Source organism: Mixophyes fleayi, chromosome 3 (genome assembly GCF_038048845.1).
Source record: "Mixophyes fleayi isolate aMixFle1 chromosome 3, aMixFle1.hap1, whole genome shotgun sequence".
NCBI lineage: Eukaryota > Metazoa > Chordata > Amphibia > Anura > Limnodynastidae > Mixophyes > Mixophyes fleayi.
In genome coordinates this window covers 140,891,435-140,911,269 of record NC_134404.1, presented here as the reverse complement: position 1 = coordinate 140,911,269, position 19,835 = coordinate 140,891,435, and the positions used below count along the sequence as shown (strand labels likewise).

The window sequence follows — 19,835 nt, the reverse complement described above, 5'->3', positions numbered from 1 at the left end:
TCAGAGAAAAATTAGTTTTATTACTCCCATGTTCAATATTGTAATAGTATTATTGTACCACAAGACACTGTTGGGAGAGAGGTGCTAAACTGTTTCATAATGTACAATTATCACTGTCCTAAAAATCATCATCTAAATAATGTTCTTCTAACACGAAAAAATATTAAATACCAGCTACAAAGAGAAATCCACTGTGCTGATTGACACCGCCTCTAGTGACCATTCTTACAGTGTACAATCCTTCATCATCCTTATTCATATGTGTCAGTGTGAGGGATGCGTGTCCCTCTCCAAAATGCAGCTGGTGCCACTTGGATTCTTTCACCAATACATCTGAAATGGAAATCCAATTGTAAACAACTAAAGTGTTATTCTCTTCATGCTTATGTTCAGAATGAAATGTGGAAAGGGGAAAGCAAACAGTCTTAGCAAGATTATCCTGCCCTATAAAATATGTCTCCCTGGTATTAATACTCAATTCCTCCTGTACAGTGCATAAGGGACCCCTACCCCACCACCCCAAGGCTTCATAAACATAAAGGGTCACTCTCAGGAATCTCATGATGGAGACCATGCAGTACAACACACTAGTGAGAAAAGGAATAAAGATGGACACATGCATTCATATGTCTTTAAAATGCTTTCCTTGACACATGATATTGGTAAGGGAGAGTGCAGGTTACCTCTAGAAAAAACACAGGAAAATTCCATAAAAGCATCTAACAATATTGGGGTATAAGCATACTATCTGTTACCCCATATAAGGATTTCCACAGCCATCTCTGCCTGCTGCTGGGTCCGTAAGCCCCTCAGTCTAGGAGAACTGAACTTAGTCCAGCTTGTTGGAGGTGACCAATGATGGGCCTTTGTGAAAACAGCTCCACCTGATGGTTCACTACTGACAACTAATCTAATTTTAAAAGACCTGCATGTACACTTATCAGTCCCCTGTGAGACACCGGCAGGGGTAAATGGAAAATAGCATGCCTTGATTGTAATGCATATACTGTATATACCACATCATATTCTTGGTACCTATTATTAAAGTAAACACTTGTTTAATTGCATTAGCTATGCAGAATATAAATATTGTAAACTGTAACATTAAAAGCTTGATTTATATTAGTTTTAAATACCAGAATATATTTTAATCTTTTATAAATTACTTCCTTGTATACTTCATTTATTTGTTATCCACACATTTCAGTTCTCCTTGTGCTATGTGAGTTTTTGTGATGTTTTGTTTGCTTATATAACTTTTTGTGCTACCACGATGCTAATAACCATAAACACTTAATATGTTATTTGAATGAAAAGTCACTCACCATCTCTGTACCACTCTGCCTGTGGCCGCAGTCTGCTGAGGTCAGGAGTTAAAAGTACAGAACATGACAAAGTAACTGTTTCACCTTCAACTCCAAATGTCACACCAAAAGTTTCCAGAAACTTAACTTCAATATTTGTGAAAGCAATTGCTGCTGTCAGAGGTACTGCAATTATATGAAAGTCAATATTTTTAATAAAAAGAACTAAAGAACCTAAACTAGCGATATATATGTAATCTTATACAATTTACATGATCAAAATGTTTGCATATTTCTTTTATGAATGGAGCCATCTACCACCAACAATATAGCAAGCGGCTAGCATTGAAATAGAATGGAGGAGGTATGGTTATTAAGGCACTGTCCAGTACACCATAATTATGGGTAAGTCATATTGTTCCAAAAGACTAAAGAAAGCATGCTCTGTCTGTATTTGTTTCTTCTTTGGCCACAGCTAAATAACTGGACCAGTTTACTAGTCAAACGGTGCAGCATTGTATCCAGTCCAAATAAGGTCCAATTACTGAACAAGTGGTGTAGTACTGTAGACTGGACACATGAGGGGTGTTACCAGGCAAATGGCGTTGTGTACTTGTGAAATTAGGTCTGTTTTTGGTTCAATGACATCATTGTATAGTTGTAAAATGGTGTACTGGTCAGATAGAAATTTGTCTGCTGGTCCTCGTAGCATTATCTAGTGGTCAGTTGAAGATATATATTGTTGGGCACTGTGGACTGCATAATATGGCAGTCCAATACAGGCCCTGATTAAGGTTTCCAGCCGCCCTAGGTTATGTTTGTGTGTGTCTCTCTCTCACTCTCTCTCTTTCTCTCGCTCTCTTTCTTTCTCTCTCTCTCTCTCTCTCTCTCTCTCTCTATATATATATATATATATATATATATATATAGAGAGAGAGAGAGAGAGAGAGAGAGAGAGAGAGAGAAGCATACATACATATACAGTGGTCAAATTTTAAATAGTTTTACAATGAAGAAAATAGAAATGGCGGTATGGCATTGCACCTCATACCAGCCCTCTTCGACCACTGCATATATATTATTATTATTATTATTATTTAAATAAGGTAAAACAAATCCTTCACTACTGCTGTTCAGAGGAGCCTTGCATATATATACACACCTTTCTCCTTGACAGGCAGCCGTCAGTATGTGCAATGCTGTAAGCTGCCCCGTCAGTATGGGTGCGGCCTGTCTACTTAGTCTGCTCATGCGAGATGTGGTATCCTCACGAGACCAAAATACTGACAGGGCAGTTAACAGGATTAGATTTGCTGTTAGCTGCCTGCCTGAGCCTCTTTGGACCAGGGGCGGCCCTGATGACTCAGACAGATGATTGTGATAGGCGATCACCAATATTGAAAGAAAATATATAATGCAAAAAAAATGTAAATATGCAATGCTCAAGATGTCAGTTGTGCTGGTGCTGCACCCCCACCCCCAAGACCCAGCGCCCCAGGCTTCAGTCTGATCAGCCTATTAGTTATTCAGACCCAGGTCCTATATGTATGCTAGTATATTCAAATGTGGTGACATTTTCCCTGAGAGCCATTGTGCTACTGTCAGGATCTGCCTGCAAGGTCATGCATTACATGCTACTTTGCCTGGCAGCTCCTGCCTTTTGACTTTATTAGTTCGTTTTTGCAGAAGTACCTCTGATCACCAGAGGTGCTGCTATCTTGCCTTTCATGTTTGCATTAGGGGTTAACACTTTCTCCAATTATCCCATGCACCTGGGTGTGTTCTCATTTCCCTTATATATACCTGTCACTCCCAGCACACATGGCTGGTTATTGATGTTACACCCTGTGGTTTCTTCCTCCTGCTTGCTCCTGTGATTATGCTGCATTGGGATCTCAACATACATTCTGCTGACTTATTTTTATCTGTGAACCTGGTACTTTCCTGTGCATCTCCCTGTACTTGCTCCCTGGAATCTTTCCACACCTCCCGTTTACCTGCAACTTTGTATACCTGGTAATTTCTACAAGACCATTATTACATCATCTGTTCAGTCTCTTCAGCAATAAACTTGTATGTTTTTCACCTTATTCATGGCTCCTCAGCTGTATTTCTACATTGATTCGTGACAGTATAACCAGCCCAAAGAAAAAAAAACAGCTTAGGAGACGTGTGGAAGATATTTTCTGGGACCTTTTTCTGCAATTTTTTTTTCATTTGTTTTTGCAACATGTCTGTTTCACCAATCTTGGAATTGCCACTGCTACAAACTTTACAGATGGACATTATTTTGCTACGTTCTCAGCTTGCTAGATTTTCCGCTTTACTTGTGGACCCTCTCAGGAGATTGTCTGATTATGTCTCTCCTAATACAGAAGCTGCTGGTCTGTCTCAATCCACCTTTACTGCTGCTGAACCTGTGCAAACAGCAACTCCTAATTGTGCTTCTACAAATTTGCTGTTTAGTAAGAACTATGGGGTAACTAATTCCCAGTTCACAGGTGGTCCACGCCCCCATCTGACCGAAGAGGAGCGACAAGTGGTGTCTTTACTGTGCCAGCAATGCACACTTCTTACAGGACTGTCCCATCTGTAGACCACGACATTCTATGCAGCAGCCTTCAGTGTGCTCCTCTCCAGAACCTGGATTTGTCTGCACTTCACCTTCTGTTGCTATATTACAACCTGATCTGTTTCCTGGGATGGAGCCTAATCCGCTGGCTCCAGTTGCTATCTGTCCTGTGGTGCCAGCTCCAGTTGCCACCTGTCCTGTGGTGCTAGCTCCAGCTGCCACCTGTCCTGTGGTGCCAGCTCCAGTTGCCACCTGTCCTGTGGTGCCAGCTCCAGTTGCCACCTGTCCTGTAGTGCCAGCTCCAGTTGCCACCTGTCCTGTGGTGCCAGCTCCAGTTGCCACCTGTCCTGTGGTGCCAGCTCCAGTTGCCACCTGTCCTGTGGTGCCAGCTCCAGTTGCCACCTGTCCTGAGGTCCCAGCCTCTGTCTCCTGTTGCGAGGTCCCAGCCTCTGTCTCCTGTTGCGAGGTCCCAGCCTCTGTCTCCTGTTGCAAGGTCCCAGCCTCTGTCTCCTGTTGCAAGGTCCCAGCCTCTGTCTCCTGTTGCGAGTTCCCAGCCTCTGTCTCCTGTTGTGAGTTCCCAGCCTCTGTCTCCTGTTGCGAGGTCCCAGCCTCTGTCTCCTGTTGTGAGGTCCCAGCATCTGTCTCCTGTTGTGAGGTCCCAGCCTCTGTCTCCTGTTACGAGGTCCCAGCCTCTGTCTCCTGCTGCGAGGTCCCAGCCTCTGCCTCTTGCTCCGAGGAGTCATCATCTGCCTCCAGCTCTGAGTCTGCTGCCACTGTGTCCGGTCCTGAATTTGCTGCCACTGTGTCCGGTCCTGAGTCTGCTGCCACTGTGTCTGGTCCTGAGTCTGCTGCCACTGTGTCCGGTCCTGAGTCTGCTGCCGCTGCCTCTGCACCTGAGTCTCCTGCCACCGTGATATCCAGTTCCGAGTCTTCAGCCGCTGTCTCCAGTTCCGAGTCTTCAGCCGCTGTCTCCAGTTCTGAGTCTTCAGCCGCTGTCTCCAGTCCCGAGTCTTCAGCCGCTGTCCTGAGTTCCGAGTCTTCAGCCGCTGTCTCCAGTTCCGAGTCTTAGGCCGCTGTCTCCAGTTCTGAGTCTTCAGCCGCTGTCTCTGTTCCTGAGCTACAGTCTGCTCCAGTGGGGGCGCCGCCCTTGAAGCCTGCTCCAGAGGGGGCGCTGCCCTTAAAGCCTGCTCCAGAACAGTTGCCTGTTCAGGTGGTTCAGCCCGAGTTGCCTGTTCATGCGGTTCAGCCCGAGTTGCCTGTTCATGAGGTTCAGCCCGAGTTACCACTTGGTCCTGTCTGTATGTGGCTTCTCAAAGTGCTGTCTGCCCCGTGGCTTCTCAAAGTGCTGTCTTCCCCGTGGCTACTCAAAGTGCTGTCTGCCCCGTGGCTTCTCAAAGTGCTGTCTGCCCCGTGGCTTCTCAAAGTGCTGTCTGCCCCATGGCTTCTCACAGTGCTGTCCCTGCCAAGCTGGCCGTCCAGTCCGGGCCTGCTGTCAAGTCTGCCGCCCAGTCCGGGCCTGCTGCCAAGACTGCCGCCCAGTCCGGGTCTCCTGTCAAGCCTGCTGCCAAGCTTGCCGCCCAGTCCGGGTCTCCTGTCAAGCCTGCTGCCAAGTCTGCCGCCCAGTCCTGGTCTGCTGCCAAGTCTGCCGCCCTGTCCGGGCCTGCTGCCAAGTCCGAACCATCCGTTGCCAAGGGTGCCAAGTCTGAGCTGTCACCTACCATTAAGGGGGGCACCTTTTTCAATTTAGTGCTCTACTGAGGTTTTGTGCTTCTTATTTCCCCTCAGTACCTAGCCTTGTCAGTGACCCAAAGAGGAAAGTTTTGTTTTTGTTATTACATTTTGGAGGAGAGGCTATGGAATGGGCAAACCCTTTTGTTGAGTCTGATCACCCCTTCCTATCTGACTTACAACTATTTGTTGAGGCAGTGATCAACAAGTTTTCACCACCACCTCCCACAATGCCATCTTGCGGGGCCTCAGCATTATCAGCAGTACCACCCACCTCACCTGGTCAAGAGATGCCTTTGTGATCCACCCAGTTGGCACAGGTCCCAACTCTAAGGCAGTCCCGTAAAAGGGGAGGATGTAAAAAGAAAGGAGGTTCTGCAGTGTTTCAACTTCCATCTGGCATGGTCTCCTTTGCCTCTCTGCCCATTGACGAGGACTTTTCTGCTGGGCCCCCCATTCTGGACTATGATTCAGATGAATTCAGACATTTTTGGTAATCGGGCGTCTGGAATTGGCCCTAGGAGGGGGGTACTGTCAGGATCTGCCTGCAAGGTCATGCATTACATGCTACTTTGCCTGGCAGCTCCTGCCTTTTGACTTTATTACTGTGTATTTGCAGCAGTACCTCTGATCACCAGAGGTGCTGCTATCTTGCCTTTCATGTTTGCATTAGGGGTTAACACTTTCTCCAATTATCCCATGCACCTGGGTGTGTTCTCATTTCCCTTATATATACCTGTCACTCCCAGCACACATGGCTGGTTATTGATGTTACACCCTGTGGTTTCTTCCTCCTGCTTGCTCCTGTGATTATGCTGCATTGGGATCGCAACATACATTCTGCTGACCTGTTTTCATCTGTGAACCTGGTACTTTCCTGTGCATCTCCCTGTACTGCTGCCTGGAATCTTTCCACACCTCCCGTTTACCTGCAACTGTTTATACCTGGTAATTTCTACAAGACCATTATTACATCATCTGTTCAGTCTCTTCAGCAATAAACTTGTATGTTTTTCACCTTATTCATGGCTCCTCAGCAGTATTTCTACATTGATTCGTGACAGCTACACAATACTCAAAAGATGTGTTAAACTGATTGAAGGTGTCTTTATTGTATATGTAAACACAAATCACATTAGTTTGATATCTATGCTAATTTGCCTTTGGATAGTCTCAGTGATTATTTGGGTGGAGTTTATAATATATCTAATTACTTTAGTACTGGAATTGATCATGCTGTATGATGCTGTGGTAAAAAGACTTGTAAATCAGTATATCAGCATCAACCTGCTTGTTTTGCTATTTTAATACTTTTGTTTGAATTGTCTATAGAAATATAAGTAATACATGTAATATTTGCAGACATACAACAAAAGTGTGAAACAAGTGTTTCTAGGATTATGCTGCAGACAATATATTTCCTTTTTACTGAATAAATTGCTTTGGCACTAACAGGTTTACTTACAGTGTGGCAGGTAACCAGCATGCAGCGGTTCTTCATCTCCTCGAAACCCTGTGAAAAGGATGTAATATATTATATGTTAATCAGCACACTTAATTTTAATGCTACAAAAAATGGTTTATTGCTGATACTATAACAAATGTAAATTAAATCCACTATTTCAATGATCACTTTCTATTGATTTCTTTGTTTAACTATTTGTAAGTAAAATAACTAAATAAAAATGTTGCTAATATTTTTCCAGAACCCAATGCTCTTTCTTTACTCTATTGCAGTTCTGTCTAAGGTGCTGATGCTGAGACATAATTATGTCCAGGATATGAGCACGTCTTTATCTTTTTATGATCAGCAGCAGCAGCAAGAGGAGTTGCACTGCAGGTCGAGCATCAGCAACAGATATTCCTCCTAACAGGTGTATCTATGGCTGCATCCACCTCTGATTATACCACAGTATGTGATCGCGCCTTTAATGTACTCAACCGGCACCTTCACTCTCGCCTCTCTAAGCTGCAGGAGTCGCCAGTGTAATATGCGTCTAAATCTGCATATGAACATATGCATACACATTTTATGTGTGCCTGCGTATTTTATGTTAAAAAAAGGATGTATGGCCAGTTCAGCATTATGCCCTAAGAGAGGAATTCAATTGACAGCGTTACTCCTGAGAGTAATGCGTCCCACACACTATTACCGTAGAAATGATTTTTGCTTGCTGCTCTGATAGCCACAAACAGATATCTGCCTTAAAATTATTGTACTAAAGGTATACTTGCCAACTCTCCCGGAATGACCAAGAGGCTAACGAATTTTGTGAGAGTCTCACGGACTCCCGGGAGAGTGTGGCAATCTCCCGCATCTGGCATAATTCTGCCCACTACCTAGTGAAATGGGCAGAATTAGGTCCAAAACGCGATTCACCGGGAATCACGGCGTTTGGCCCCGCACCCTACTGTCAAATGATGCGTTTGTGTCATTACGTCATGGGTGCGGGGCCAAAATGGTGCACATTTTTTGAATCACGCCCACCTCCCCCCGGCAGGCTTCCTGGGCAAGTCTTCAGCAAGTTGGTAAGTATGACTAAAGGTAATAGTGTGCGTGGCCGTGTTATTCTTACGCTGTCCATTGAATTCCCCCCTAAGTGTTTACATGAAAGGTTGCATATGTTTTACAACTATATGTTTATGAGCTGAATAATACTGTTAAAAACATTACGCTAATATGGAGGTTGTTGGGGATGCTATGGACAACAAAAAAGCCATGGAAGGCCACTATTTGGTAAGCCTTCTCCTACTGTACTCTACAGTACTGTTATTAACATCTGTAACCTAACCTGAGATTCTATTATTTACTATTGTGGAGGGTGGTCCGAGCACATTTTACTGTAGAGGGGTCAGTATTCCCAACTGATAGGAGCTCAAGACAATACCAGCTATTCAAGGTGAATTCAATTCAATGTTTTATTAGAGATAATATTTTTCTTTCATCCTTCTGTAAAACTTAGTGTATGTAGTATGTTAGCTGTTTCTTTGGTTTGTGGGAATTTGACTCAAATATGGTCAAATATTTTCTTACTAGGCCTAGATAATAAACAAGTGCCTATGGTCTGGAATTAGGACCATTTCCAGGAATGGAATAGATGTTTTTCATGCTTATGAGCAAAATAGTTTTATACATTAATTGATTCTTCATTCAGAGCATGACCGATTCACTTCTACTTTAGATCCTTATGTATAGTTTAGGTGTGTTTTGTCTTTCAACCATCATATTCACTTACTTTTTACAATGACAGCTGCATTGGTAGTTGACTGTCCGTGCACATTTCTTGCTACTGCTGTGTAGGTAGCTGTATCATTAGTATCAGATCTGAGGAATATATTAAAACAGAATATTTTATTAATATTTGTGATATAGAAGTAGTATCATTTAAACTTCTTTATATCACCAGAATACCAAATAAAACCCCTGCAACAACTGCATCAATCAAAAAGGCTAAATCTGCAGACTAAAGGCAGCTGTCAAATTGCATGCTCTGCAAGCTGAGAGTCACATGACTCTTCCGAGACTGAATAAATTGTAGGAATACTATATTGTGCTTTTCTTATATACAGTGAAATGCAAGAACAACAGCTGCAGTTCTCAAGCATGCCACTTGGTGGCACTCCATGGAAGGAAAATGTTTAAATGTTAGTGAAATATTGCACTATACTTGGGATTACAAACTATAAGTAAAAAAATGTTTTTGTCCTGAATATTGTGAGCCATATACAGCGTTAGGCTATGATTTGGTTATTTACAGCTATGTCAGATACCTTATGATATCGCCAAAACATTTTTGTGTGGCACAAATATATACATTATAAAGATGGACATTGTCCAAAAACACTGTTTTATGACCTAAAGGGGATACTTGCAATGCCAGAATTTGGAGGAATAGTAAGCCTTAATAGTCAGAACTTCATTAGCTATGTGACTTACAAAGTGTCCTACAAACAAAATATAGAATTTGAGATGAAATGAGTATGTGCGATGATAACATTGATAGATGTTTCTGTAAGAATATATGTAGTTCCCTAAGGGATTTTGCTTAATTAGATATGGGATCTTGAGTGTAGAAAATAGAATAGGCCTCGATTTTCAAAATGGTAAAGATAGGTTTCAACAACTTAAATATGAGATTTGTATAATTACCAAGAAGAAAGGAAAATGTACTAATAAAAGTAATTGTTTTCCCAGCAATATCATATTGTGTTCTTTGCATATACAATATGTTAAGGGGTTTTTTTTTTACTTTTACTTTTCATTGTTTCAAGCTATAAATACTAGTGTACTTTATATATCCTCCGAAAAGAAAAGTGTCCTGTAACTTGCATGGTGAATCTATGTGTCTGAAAACTCTCAAAGTGCCTTATTTCAAAATAAACATGGCCCTGGACACTCTCACTTTATATAAGCTTCTGTTGATTTCATATATGCTTCTGATGCATGAGTTTAGTTTACTGAGGCATCACCATCATCGTCATCATCATCATTTATTTATACAGCACTAGCAAATTCCGTAGCGTTTTACAATTGGGGACAAACACATTTGCTTATTGTATTCATGTATCTTAGTATATTTTAGTGTGTTTATTATATTTAGAGATGAGCGGGCTCAGATATCTGAAATCCGAGCCAACCCGAACGTTGCCGATCCGAGCCAGATCCGGGTATTCCCGCCAATTGCAAAACTGAAACCGAGGCTCTGAGTCATAATCCCGCTGTCGGATCTCGCGATACTCGTATTCTATAAATTCCCCGCTAGCCGCCGCCATCTTCACTCGGTCATTGATCAGGGTAGAGGGAGGTTGTGTTAGGTGGTCCTCAGTCCTGCTATATCTCGTGCTGTGCGGTGCGGTGCTGTGCTGTGCTGTGCTGTGTTCTGCTCAGTCCAGTGGTGCTGTGTGCTGTGCTCTGTCCTTCTAAGGGCATTGTTATTTACCCATTATTCCCAAGTTATAAAAAAATTTAAAAAAAGTTATAAAAAAAATAATTATAAAAAAAAGAAATTAAAAAAAAATATCCAAAAACAATCCTGCAGTATAAGTCCATTGGTACTGCAATATTACAAAGTTCACTGATTCTGCAGTATAAGTCCATTGGTACTGCTATATTACAAAGTTCACTGATTCAGCAGTATAAGTCCAGTTGGACTAAAAACAATATTGTGAGGTGTGAGGTGCTCAGAATAGACTGGGAACTAGTGTAAATGATTGTTATTGAATGTTATTGAGGTTAATAATAGCGTAGGAGTGAAAATAAACCAAAAAACTTGATTTTAACACTTTTTATGTTTTTTTCAAAATAAATCCGAATCCAAAACCTTAAATCTGAACCAAAACCTTTCGTCAGGTGTTTTGCAAAACAAATCCGAACCCAAAACCTCAAGCAAATCCGAATCCAAAACACAAAACACGAGACACCAAAAGTGGCCGGTGCACATCCCTAATTATATTCATATATGACATATCTGTAAGTCAAATGTCATAGCTGTAAGATGACTGTCCTGCGCAATGGAACCTGTGGTGCTCTATAAATAATCGACGATGATGACGATGATAACTTCTCACATTCCAAGAAAAAGCTTGCCCCCATTTTACTATGACTGGTTCCCATAATTGGTAAGCCACGCCAAATTTGGCCAGTAAAAAATATAAACTGTCCATCAAAAATCGGAATGTCAAAACTAACCCACTCTATCCTAACCATATACACTTCCATATCTGCAGTATTTTTTGTGTATTGTAGCAGATATAAGGTAAGGCATAATAAACTAGTACATAGATCTTGTTATATTTTTTAAAAAATATTAAAAGCGCAAATAGCATAATTGTGAGACTTATACATCCAATTAGTATATCAGCTAAGAAACATACGAGCGAACAGATTGATAAATTGATGGGATTGAATTGCTTAGATATTTAGGCATTTATAATTAAATGTGATGCTCTCATCTTGGCACCTTAAGTATTTTCCAATGTAGCCAAAGGACACCCAGTATATACAAATAGGCAAATGTCACTAGGAAAAAGCTCACTAACATTAGAGTAAAGTCAAGATGACAGCCAAGAAATTCCAAGCTGTTTTAAGTATCAACAGATCAAATTGCATACAGCTCAGCGACATGGTATGAACAGCTGAGATACTAGAGAAGTACAGAGACGCTATAATCTCAAGCATCAAGAAGAAAAATGAACAAGTGCTTTGACCCATAAGTTTCATTCATATACTGTACTTCCTGGTCTAACATGTTTATTGAACCAGAAACGTTTGCAAAGTCAATTTCTTTAGCCCAGTAGCTTAAATGGCAGTATCCTCCTCTGTCCACTGCTTTTGTTACAGTACAGACTCTCTAGTGTAATCAAACATAAACTCAACCACAAATTTAGTGCTTATCTAGCCCTGAGCAGAGAAACATTTTACGCAACACTCATCCTCTGAGACACTATTAAAAAGAGTCAGTGAAGCACAACACATGACCACAAATGATTCTTATATCGCACAGTACAATATTCTGCAAAATAAAAATAAAAATCGAAAGTAAGAAATAACTCTTATTTTCTCTATGTAGTATTGTATCTGTAAATATACACTCTATTTATATTTATGACAAAAAAAAAGAATTCACTGATACTGTTGAAAGTTTATATCATTTTATGTGTTATTTGATTATTAAAAATATTAAATAATTAGACACACATATGGGGCCTGAGTCAATAAAGAGAGCAAGGCAAAAATGGAGTGCATTTGTTCCTGGAAAAAACCATGTTACAATGTAAGCGGTGCAAATTAGTTTATTATTTTGCATGTAGGGAAAATACTGTCTGTTTTGTCATGTAGCACACAGATACATGATAGCTTTATTTTTACACTGAAATTTAAAGTTGATTTAGGACATGCATTACCCCAACTATAAATCTGTCCCCACATTTTAAATTTACCTTCCCTCTAATGCAAAATGGTTTTGTCCAGGTGTAAACTTACTCCTTTTTTTTGCTTTGCTCTCCTTAATCACTCATCATCATCATCATTTATTTATAAAGCGCCAACATATTCCGTAGCGCTTTACAAATGGCCCATTGTTTCTACCATAAAAGCCATTTAAATGCATCACATCACTTAAATACATAATGAAGATTCTGCTTTTTTAAATTGATAACAAAATTGTGAAATCAAGTATATACAGATAGTTATCCAGAGGCTGCTTTGGGCTTTGTTTTTCCAGAATTCCTTAAATTTACTAAAATGAATTCAACAATGTAGCCCTGTATTTTCCAACATATATTCTACACTCATCTTACATAGAAGTGCTGCTCACAGTGACCATAGGAGGAGCCAATCAGTGATCACGTCTATGTATAATATGTGATCACTGAGCCATTGCGCTATTTTTTTAACTTTAGTTTTTATTTGTTGGGGTCCTGACCTTGAGAGGTAAAATTGTAAGAGAAGCGGTCTGCCCTCTAACATCCACTGACTATTAACGAGTCCAGACACCTTTGCATCTCTGTATGGTCCCAAATTGCACAGATAGACCCTTTGCATATATATGGGTTTTCTGGGACCAGCCAACGTTTACATATTTAACATACAGGAAGAGGATAGGTAAAGAAAACATCCGCTGGATTTTTATATGGTTTCACAGTTTACAAGACTCCTAAAATGTGTCTTCACCACAAGCTACATCTTATTTTCGAAGCGAAAGTACAGAATCCTCTATAAACAAGAGCATCACAGACCTGCGTTTGCACTACTTATATTAATATGTACGTATAAATAAATATATAATAAATATAGACATATATTATAAATATTCTTTTCCTTTCCCGTATAAAATATATCCCATTGCACAGGATTTAAAAAGCCATAGTCAGAATTTATGTGTAAACCCGTGGTCCTTAATATAAAGATAGATGTTTCCTTCACTTGCAGGAAAACCCTTGCAGACAACTTAGAATGGAACTCTTTATATTTTTGTATTAATTTGTTTTGTTCATATTCGCACTTGTTATTAACATCATTTGCAAATTATCATTGTTAGCTTTACTTTTGCCCTCGGGTAGTCAGGAAAACATAACTTTAAATTGCTTCCAATTTATCTACTTGTGAGCTAGAGATTTCAGCTGCCATGAATCAATTCCATTTGAAAAGACAGAAAGAAAGTAGTCAAAGCTCGTACATTCCCTTCACTTCCATATCCACAGTATAACTTGGCAAGACACACAGCCTGAGGGAGACATGTGATCAGTCTGCCAATAGACAAGCTCATGTCCAGTTGTTTAAAAGAAAATGATTGCACGACTTTATGATTTGTGTGAACGCACCAATACCGATCAAGTAATAGCAACACCATACATAGATACAGTGCAAACACTGTATTAATTACTCATTAATTTACCTGTATATTTCCAAACTATTCACTCCATATTTGCTTTCAATTCTGTACTTTCCTGGATCACTTGCTGGACAAATCAAAGTTTCATTTTTATACCTAATGGAAATGAAAATAAATGCTAGTTTAATTACATCCAATAGTATCATTATCCAACCCAGGGTAATTATATACAGTCTCCATGGGCATTGATATTGTGTAGCATATAGTAAGCTCTCTTTTTCATTCCATATGCAACAAACAATTAAATTAAACTAATTGCTATTTTACAGTAGCCATAGCCACCTTTTAGAACGTTTCAAAGATTGTATTTAATGCTTACAACATGCAGCTATAGAACCATACAAAGTTTTCAACTGTGTGAAAAACAAAGTAAACAGGAGATTCATTTTGAAAATAAATATTTAAATCACTTGTCAAGCCTTTCTTCTATATAGTGGGCATAGAAACAAAGGTTTAGATCAGGCTATAACTATAGAGTAAAATAAATATAAAAAAACTCATAGAAAATTATCTTTTATTTATAAGGCGCCACAAAAGGCCCACAGCGCTGTACATGAAATCTACTACAGTATAATAGTATACAATACACAAACAGCAATGATCCATAACACATTACATAATATATTAAATTAAACATAGTTATACAAAGATCAGACACCAACTAAATTAACTGATTACACACAGATAACTTGATAATGCAGATTATGTTATTTATAGGACAGTGACTAAGAGTGATGGTAATGTCCATCGTAATGTAGACCTGGGCTCAAGAAAACAAGGCTTGGGAAGCAGGACTAGAGTACAGAGGGTGATACAATAGTAGAAGGAGAACACAAGTAGAGAGGGACCTGCTCCTGAGTGCTTACACCCTAAAGGTGAAGACACAAACAGGGCAGCACAGAGTGGAGTGGAGGTGATAGCAGAGGCAAAGGAGTTAGGAACAGGGCTGATAGACTTGAATATTTGAATAAAGACACGAGACTACATTCTGATAAGCAGAAGTTACACACAAGAGAACTAGAACTGTCTCCAGCCATCACACATGGCACTGTATCAGCTTCTCCATCACCATACCCATCATTATATATTGTGTATGTGTTAAGCAAAATAAAAACTTTAAATCCTTGGAGCATTCATCATTATTACTGTTTCAACATATTGCTTTCATATTATGTTATTTATTTGCAAAAAAAGAATATAGTTTATATAAATTATTTATTTGTAGCATTGATCATTTTATTGTTAAGAGGAATCATTAATATAAATAGTTCTTTATTCCCTACTTACCATTGTACAATAGGTGTAGGATACCCTTGTACAGTGAAGAAAAGCCTTACAGGCATCCCTTCCCAAACAGTATGCGATCTGAGACGCACTAAGATATCTGGAGCTCGAGTTATACAGTCTTCATGGATTTGTCTCTGTAATGCCAGCTTTTCTTCTACCTGGAAGAAAATATATGACAAACACTGGATAGATTACATATCTTCTGAGTAAAGTGAGTACATGCCCCTATCTCTCATTTGCCATTCCATCTTTATGTTTTTTACTAAAATGTGTTTATTAATTTGAGTTCTATGCCTTGCAGACATGGGGGATGTCAGTGGACGGGTAACAATGTGTTTCACCACATTGTATGTGCAGTTAAACTCATCTAAATGTAAAGATATTTTTTCCACTTTAGCACACACACACAAGTGTTCATGCCAAATGCAGGAGGAATCATGTATACAAAGAAAGAGTACACTCAGGGCCTGATGCTAAGTTGGATGCATGTTGGGAGTAATTTATGCTCAAAAAAGCAGCACATACAAATTGTGTATTGATGCCCATATGCTGAGTGGGAGGTATCTCAATATACATCCAGCTCTGCACCTGTGCCATATGTGTTAGGTTTATGTTGGTCATACATATACTCACATACGCATATACACAACCAGGTCATATGCACAAGAAAAAAATTAAGGAAGTTAAAAAAAATGTTGTGCTGATGACAGTCATTGTCAGTGTGTTTTTGCACCTTCCCTCTAGTAGGCGCAACGATACAGCTCTTAACAGGTGTATATGTGTTTCTGTGCTAGTCTGTCTCTGCCATATTTGAATAAATACACCATTACTGGCCCAAGTGTCCAATTCATTCACACATTAACTGGCACTCTATTTGTGGGCATACGCAGTGCACATTTTCAGAACTTATGCTACGCAAACTGGAAAAAGTTCAGCTCAGCATCTGTCCCTCAGTGTGTACTACGACAGTTCTTCATAAATATGAAAGGTTTACATTTTTAGGGTTTGTCTAAGCTATGCTGGCCATGCTACAGAACACACAATGCCACACTATTGGTGACAATAAAGCTTTTATATCTACTGGCCCTTAAACTATCTGACTCCTGATGTTAAGTTATAATTGTATCTACTTTGTGCATTATTATCACTGTAATTACTGTAGTACGATTGTGTTCAGGTTCTTGTTTTGTATGCTAGTTTTTGAATGTCTGTTGACGTATGTGAGCATGTAACATAATCAAAATTTTGTCTTATAAACACCTAAACTGCATCCATTAAAAAAACTGACCCCATAATTCCTACTTTAAATCATGTTAGGCAAGCCATGTGCCTTATAATTTTATTCCATAATTCATTACTGTTGCATCCACTTAAACTAATGTTCTTTGTCTCTCTTTAGTCACTTGAATTGCTGCGCAAGCATGTTGGAGATATAGTGATAAAATCTTTGCTTTACCATCCTTTGAATGGACACTTTATCTATCTGTTCCCGTGCTAAGGCCCGTGCAACACGAACATCTTCTTCCAAGAAGGCCAGCTCCGTGGCATAGCGAACACTTCGGTCATAGCTCCTATGCTGATGATGAGCTTGTCTCTCAGTGTGTTGCTCAGCATGGCGCTCAATATGTTGCTCAGCATGTTGTGCCTGCGTCCTACATGTAAGAATATAGAGTTACTTGTTTTGGAAATAACAAGAGAATCAATAGAATGTATTGCCTCATTCTAGTAAATATGTTACATAAGGCTTCATTAAAAATGCTACTTCATATGGTTTTGCAATTCCATGCTTTAAGGAGACACTTATTTCACACAAAATAGCAGAACACACAGCACATTAAATAAATACATTTAGTAGTCTAAATAATAAAGAATTCATTCACTAGGCACATTATAAATGGTGTTATCACATAAAAAGGTTGTGGTAATGGACAGAATAACAAAGAAGCAAAAGCTTTCTACAAACATCAAAATACTAAAGGAAGCCACAGAAATGATGCCAAGCACTATAACTGTGACATAATAAAACACTGTTATCAATATCAATATATAAATACAAAAATAGCATTACAATAAACAACATAAATAACAAGTCAAGAAAGTGCATGAAGCACATATATTACAAATGATAAGGACAGCATATATATATATAAACAGCAACACGTCATTTTAACATGCAACAACCAAAATTATTGTACTTAACAATAATGTAACCAAACTAATCTAATGCCACAATGCATTAGTACTTTCAGCATATGCTATTACATTAGCAATGGGCATGTCACATCAATACATAATGGTACAATAAAGCATGTTGCATTTTTACACTCTAAAAAAATAGAAGCCTCTACTGAAAAAAGCATATACTGGTACAACTCATCTAAGGGCTGATAGATAGATAGATAGATAGATAGATAGATAGATAGATAGATAGATAGATAGATAGATAGATAGATGTTTTTAGCCCAACTACCGTATTTACTGTATGAAATATGCTAACATGATCATTTTTTAATTGCAAAAATATTAAAGTTGTTATTTTTTTTTAAAATGATGAGACAGATAATTTGTCAGTGAAAAACTGCAAAAAGAAATCAAGATAATAATACATATATATTACATGGTTGCTAGCTGAAGAATACAAGTTTAGTCAGAAGGACAAATACAGTTAAGCAGCACTTTTAAAACAATGTACATTATTAGTTGCAACACTGACTTTAATTTAATTTAAGCTATATGTTATCAGAGAAATAAATGTTCTGTTAGTACAGAACTATATAAAAATCATAAGTGAATAAAAAAACAAGCAGACAGCGTATGGTGCTACTGGCAATGTTTAAGATTCTTTGTTAGGTGAATATAACTGAAGTTTCATATTAAATAATCTGTGTTGGCTTCTAACACATAATCTGTCTGGAAAAAAAATAAAAAATGGGCTTTTGTCAACAAAAATTGGGATTGGCCCACTAGAATCACAACATTTCACAGACTCTCCTGCTCTCTCCTACCTGTTCTTCTCACGTTCACCACCTGTGGCTGCAGGTTTCTTTAGTTGTGGCTTGTCTTGATCCTGGAATGTTGGGGGCCATAATTGGAAAAAAAATGGGTACATTTAGAAAATTACAGCAAGCCCCGGCATTAAATCAATACCACCCACTTTTAATAATTAGGCCTTCCTCCAGCCCCAACATTAAAATAATTTAATAAATAACCCTACTTCCCTCCCTACAAACAGCCCCAGCAATAAATTAATAGTATTTACATTTCAGAAATATACCTATTTCCCACAACCATCACTGCTATTAAATAATTCATAATCACATTTAATAAAGAGACCTCATTCTCACCAAACTCACCCTCACATTCAGTAGCCCCTAAACCACCCCATTTTAAATTAATAGTCCCCACTATTAAATTGCCCCACCATCACCCCACAATCAAAATTTCACACATTAATTAGCCACCACCTACCTCACACTGCATTGCCACAAGCCCCTGTGCCATCACCAGGACCGCCATCAGAAATCATGGGGCCCAGTACAAATGACGCAGGCAAGGCCCCCTCCCCCAATGAACCCCCGCCCTCACCCCGCCCCCCCAAAAAAAATGCCTGCCCCCGTCGATTATTCCCCCAAGTACCTCCCCCAACTTCCAAAAAAAAGAGAAAAAGGTTTAAGGTTCTTTTACAGATTACTGCAATATAAGCAACAGACAGACTGAAGTGTTTGAATAAAAAACAGATATCCAATATCTTGGATTACTATATGAGAGGGTCTAAGATTTCAAACCAATGTTCATTGTGCTGAAACATTGAGCAATTTTTCATCACAATGAACATTGGTTTGAAATCTTAGACCCTCTCATATAGTAATCCAAGATACTGGACTGTATTGGCTGGAAGTACAGTGTTTTAATCCTATTGTGATATTAATATTATTATATATATATTATATTATTAATATTAATGCAGACCCTTGAAACAAACAGACAAATCTGAAAAAAAAATCTTTAAAATATACTTACAGTTACAGAGATGTTGCAGCTGCTGCTCGCTGCTCCTTCTTCTTCAGCGGCGGCGGGAACAGTGGTGTGACATCAGGTCACACCACACCATCAGGGAGAAGGGAGAACCACATGATCGCAGGGGCGGAGCAATGATTCCCCTGCGATCATGATTGACAACTGCCTGGCTGTCACAGGAAGATCACATGATTGCAGGGGAAGGATTGCTCCACCCCTGCGATCGCATTCTGCTGCCTGGCTGTCACGGTGACAGCCAGGCTTAAGACAGCAGCGGACAGCAGTGGAGATGCCATGGACTTTAAGACAGCGGGACCCCTGTTAAGTGTGTGTTGCGCCGGGCCCCCTGGTGAGCCCGGGCCTGGTACAACAGTACCCCCTGTACCCCCCTGATGGCGGCCCTGGCCATCACACACACACACTGCCACAAGTCCCCTGTGCCATCACACACACATTACTGTGCCCCTTCATCATCACGTTGTACCCCCTCTCCATCACTGTGCCATCCTGCCCTCCCCCTCCATCCCTGTGCCA

The 19,835-nt window shown here is 39.6% G+C and overlaps 1 protein-coding gene across 2 annotated transcripts in view; it reads right to left on the bottom strand.

The window, feature by feature from the left end:
* The window catches only part of MYOM2 (myomesin 2), a 124,854-nt gene that overhangs the window by 82,493 nt on the left and 22,526 nt on the right, over window positions 1–19,835 (bottom strand). For both annotated transcript variants that reach the window (XM_075202481.1, XM_075202482.1), the window contains 7 exons: window positions 16,741–16,936; window positions 15,285–15,442; window positions 14,001–14,093; window positions 8,841–8,929; window positions 7,070–7,117; window positions 1,326–1,490; window positions 172–333 (listed from right to left, as the gene is read on the bottom strand). In XM_075202481.1, coding sequence (XP_075058582.1) covers window positions 172–333; window positions 1,326–1,490; window positions 7,070–7,117; window positions 8,841–8,929; window positions 14,001–14,093; window positions 15,285–15,442; window positions 16,741–16,936 — 911 coding nt within the window. The remainder of the gene's footprint in view (window positions 1–171; window positions 334–1,325; window positions 1,491–7,069; window positions 7,118–8,840; window positions 8,930–14,000; window positions 14,094–15,284; window positions 15,443–16,740; window positions 16,937–19,835) is intronic.